We start from the raw sequence: 5,041 nt of genomic DNA on the forward strand, positions 1-5,041 counted from the left end.
GCTATTCAGTCCGTCCTTGTCGAAACGTTTTTGGCCCTGCTTCAGCACGTCATATCTGAAATCCAATCAGTCTGGGTGAATTACATTTTTTTTTTTTCAAAAATCGGGCCCAACTCAAATTTGATGGACTTAAAATTAAGTAAAAAATAAATAGAACAGAACAGAATAAAAGCCATAATATATCGATTTTGTTCCTGAGGAAATTTGCTACAACGATAGGTGATACATCTTAACTGATCACCATAAGAGACTGGGAATGGACTGTTGTAATATCTCAAGGGTATAAATAACACACTTTAATATTTAATTTTGACCCATATATTACTATAATAAAGACTCTATACAAACGCTAGTATTTCCCGTTTTATATCGGTATTGCACACACAAAAACATATATACAAAAACGATAGCGGACTCGACAGAAACTTACAGAGCGAGCCCAATAAACTAAACTTTATTTAAATTTAAAAGAAAAAAAGTCTCGATCCGACAAACAGGAGTCGAGATAATTTTTTTTCTTAAAAACAGTATTCTGGCTGTTCTATCTAATATTTTGTAATAAACTTGGGCTCGTTGTAAAGTAGAAGACTTCCTTTATACGCTGTTTTTTTTCTGAAACGATTCGACCACGAAATGACCAAGTAACCGTTCGTTAAAGGCAGCGAGATCCGCGCGGCTAAGCGGTAGCCAGGAGAGGAGAGGGCTGTGACGTCATAGTGCCCTTGCTGCGCTCGGCTTCGCAAAATTCTTAACGAATGGATTGTGATACTTAGAAAGAAACTACCGGAATGCTTTTTTTAAATGAACTTAATTTTTTGCGCTTTTTCGAATGGTGTAAGCAAATGTCTGTGAAAGTCATCGCTATACCCCAAAAATACATTTTTATTGACTTCTCACGCTTTTTTTTTTGTAATTTCATTATGCTTTCGATATTTTGAAAAGTAAGAAGGTCTATTTACGTATTTAAAAACAAAAGTCAATTATTTATTTGAAAAAAATTATCAGAACAATTATTAGAGTACCTACTGATAATTTTTTTCAAAGAAATAATTGATTTTTATTTTTAAATATGTAAAAAGACCTTCTTACTTTTGAAAATAACGAAAGCACAATGAAATTATAAAAGAAAACGTGAAAAGTTGATATTTTTTTTTGGGTCAGGCGATGGCTCACATACTTTTGCTTACACCATTCAAAAGAGCGCAAAAAAATAAGTTGATTTGAAAAAACATTCCGGTAGGTGCTTTCTAAGTGCACTATGACGTCACAGTTCTCTATTTCCTGGCTACCGCTCAGCCGTGTGGGCCGCCGCGCTTGTCACTCTGTCTTTAACGCACGTTTACTTGGTCGAATCCATTAAAAAAAAAATCAGCGTATAAAGGACTACTTTACAACGGGCCCAACTTTATTACAAAATACTAAATAATGCCAGAATACCGTTTTTAAGAAAAAAAATTATCTCGACTCCTATTTCATTAGTTGGATCTAGACCTTTTTTTTCGATGTAGTTGGTTTGAAATCTGTATATTAAAAAATCGCCGAGATAAGGACCGTAGCTACCGTTTTTTTTTTTGGTTTTTTATTAATAATTTTTTTATTTTGCAACTTAAAAAATTGAAATCTACACAGACGCGATCCTTTTTGACGAATTTCGATATCTTGACTTGGCCAGAAGATATACGCGCTCGCGTTCTCAATTTTATAATTTTGCAATAGTCCGCCATTTTGAAATTGGGGGTCCGGATTGCGGGTTTGAGTTTTCAGTCAAATTCGTTATTTTTATTTAATGCTGAAACATGTACATTTTTTCCTTCGCCGCTAATTTTGTAATGCAAAAAAAAGTGCGAGCTTTCGCAAAAGCCTCTTGTTATGGTTCAATAAAAAATGATTTAATTAATATATCTAAGCAACAGAATTTTTCACGTAAGAAACAAATCTCTCTGAATTGAATTCAGAAAAAAGAGCGTGTACTTGACAACAAGAATAAATAAAAATAGAAACTTCACTTTGTCCATAATTTCCACTTTATTATGTATAAGAAAATGAAGATACAGTCCATTCCCAGTCTCTTATGGTGATCAGTTAAGCTGCATCATAAGATTTGGTCCTTCGCGCCGGATTTAAAGAAAAATCCTACCTACGCATTTTGTTTTAAAAGGTAAAGAAGATACGATCTGTTTAAGCCAAAAATGGATTCAAACAATAGAAATCTTTTGATGGTTTGCACTCCCAGAAATAGATACCGCTGTGTGTGCTGTTTTGTAGCCACGAAGCAGTCTGAATTTAAAAAAAAAACGCAAAAAATAGACGTGTGATAGAATTCGAACGAATCGGTACAAACATTGATATAGACCATTTTTAATTGTAAGCAATAGTAGATTTTTTTACTTTAATAGTGATCAACAAATAGTACATACGGTAGCCAACATCATCCCATTCCTTACTCTCTAGTATCCTTTTACCCTTGGCTACCCTAATAGTGTGACATCATTATCATCATCACTTGGTAAGTTTATACATAGTTTCCTTTTTTTCTCTCTCTCTCTTGTCTCCATTATTAGTTACAGTCCATTCCGTACTTCATAATAGCTTAATACTAAACACGGTCCATTCCCAGTCTCTTATGGTGATCAGTTAACCTGCATCATAAGATTTGGTCCTTCGAGCCGGATTTAAAGGAAAATTACAGCCTTAAGTCCCTACCTACGCATTTTTTAAAAGGTAAAGAAGTTACAGTCCATTCTCTTATGGTGACCAGTTAAGCTGCATCACCTATCCTTGTAGCAAATTTATAGCTCATGTCGATTAAAGGCTTATTTGCGGAGATATAGAAGCGAAAAACAGAAGAAAGAGCAATTATTTTTTACTTTTGTTATAAACAATATGACGCTCGACCTCTACAAATACACAAATTTAGGCTTTTATTCTGCGTTTTTTTTACATAATTTTAAACCCATAAAATTCGAGTTGGCCCGATTTTTGAATCAGGCATGTATTTGGTCTAATTCGCCCGGATTATCATGTTAGATAAACCAATCTGTTTCATGTAAGGGCGGAGCTAAACAGTCCCCATCCCTCTCCTCTTGAGGATATCCCGTCTCTGCTTACCTGTTTGGACTGGGCTTGTCCTTCTTGTGCGTCAACATGGTGTACCTGGCTATGGTGAGGGGATACCTGGAGATGAACAGATGGTGGTACCTTATCCTATTCGACATGTCGTCGTCTTCGCCGCCCCAACCCCAAAACGAATTCGAAAACCCGTTGAGGAGCTTGAAGTGCTTTTTACTGATGGCCGACACGCCGCCGAATATCGCGGGGTACGGCAACCTAAAGAAGAGCAGAACGTGTATACCTCTAGAAAGAGGATAAGGGAAATTGAACACACATATACTTAAAAATATCAATGGAAATTGTACTCACTTATACTTAAAAATATCAATAGCCACGCTCATGTGCCTCGGTTGTTCCGGGCAAGTGTACAGATTCCTGTCGTCCTCAGGCAACAAGTCGATGTCGTGGAATATGAAACAGTCGAAGTCCCGTAGGTTCAGCGCCTCCTTGAAGCCTATGTTCATCAGCATCGCCCTGTTGAAGGGCCCGTCTCCGTCCTGCTCGACCACGAAGATGGTGTAGTCCAGCTGTTGCCTCTTCAGGTAGGGATGCATGTGTTGCAGGAACAGGAGTAGGTGTTCACCCCTGCACCTGAAGGGGATCACGATCGCGACGCTCTTCAGGACCCTGCAGGATTCCGGCTGCCAGTGCCCGCCCGGCTTCAACCAGGTGAAGGAGTGTTCCAGTTGCTGGACGGTGGGAACGGCAGATTTCACCACTGGGATTCGGCCACCTGAAGAAGATGGTTAAGTCAAAACTGGGGTGTTCCTTGATTCAAATTGAAGCAACTTACGTAGGTTTGAGGAAACGTCGTCTGGACACAGAGGGAGGAGCGTGGAGTTTAAAGTTCTCGTGGTAGAAACGTTCTCGAATTCAGTGGTGGAAGATAGATCGAAGACGCCGGTCAAGTTGTTCAAGCTGTGGGTCAGGAATGGCGGTTCCGTGACGATGTAGTTGAAGTACGTGGTGAAGTTGGAGCTCTTGGTGGGAGAAGATGAGTTACTGATAGCTGTGGTGAAGTTATACATGTTGGTCTTGTTGTTCTTGAAGAGCAGGGTTTTCAGAAGGGGTCCGTAGGTCTGCGGTTCTCTCCCATGATTTGGCAATCTGAAAGAGATTTGTTTCTGTTTGATGCCTACTTCTGTTAAAGAAATAAGACTTAGATCTCCATTAAAATGTCGTTAACCCTGGTACTCACTTGGCGGCGTCGAAGGAGAGGCCCGATTTAGTGTCCGAAATTGTGTTGAAGAAGTATTCCAGCAAGATGAAGATCAGTACCACAACGAATAGCCCCTTGTAGGGGGTTATCGGGCACCAGGTGGGCATCCCCACCTCTCACCTCTTCTGCAGCATGGTCCTCATTGCTTTGATACGCATTTTACGTTTGGATGAGTCTGAAACAGCAATTTTTATTTGAATTTCAGCCACCATCTGGTGTCGCCGACCTCGGAAGCGAAGTACTTTGGAACAACCCTCAATTTAACTTTGTTAACTTTGAAAATGGAAGTTGAATGTTTTTGAAAGGCTTGAGAGGCTACTTTTTAAATTTATATATTATAAAAACTTCATTACGCTGAAATATAGCACATGGATTAAGTGTGTTATAAAGATTTTAACAGTAAAATAAGGGATTAGTACATACGTCTGTAAATTATCATTCACAAAGATAAATATAAATTTAAACTATATTAGTCTAGTCTTATCCACCATTTGTAAAAATAACAGCACAATTTGAAATATTATTTTATGTAAAAATTGGTATTCCCACATTTCTCTGTTATCATCTGTCTTCATTAAAGTACGATAATGATCTTTAACTATGTACGTTAATAACTGGTCTAAAATAAACGGAACAAATAATTAAGACACATACAGTGTGGCCAAATGAAAATGAAACAGAGCCATTTTCAGGTACTGCGTCAAGATTGTA

The 5,041-nt window shown here is 38.1% G+C and overlaps 1 protein-coding gene across 1 annotated transcript; it reads right to left on the reverse strand.

Moving 5' to 3' along the window:
- Positions 1-3: 3 nt before the first annotated feature.
- On the reverse strand, positions 4-4,477 carry LOC111691323 (beta-1,4-N-acetylgalactosaminyltransferase bre-4-like; the record flags this gene model as incomplete). The annotated part of the gene is made up of 5 exons (XM_023456980.1): positions 4,310-4,477; positions 3,905-4,218; positions 3,421-3,844; positions 3,109-3,327; positions 4-55 (listed from the first exon to the last, which is right to left on the reverse strand). Coding segments are annotated over exons 1-5 (1,137 nt in total), but the record flags the coding sequence as incomplete, so codon positions are not given.
- Positions 4,478-5,041: the final 564 nt, after the last annotated feature.

The sequence above is a fragment of the Anoplophora glabripennis genome, unplaced genomic scaffold (assembly GCF_000390285.2).
Source record: "Anoplophora glabripennis isolate ALB-LARVAE unplaced genomic scaffold, Agla_2.0 scaffold4132, whole genome shotgun sequence".
NCBI classification, from domain to species: domain Eukaryota; kingdom Metazoa; phylum Arthropoda; class Insecta; order Coleoptera; family Cerambycidae; genus Anoplophora; species Anoplophora glabripennis.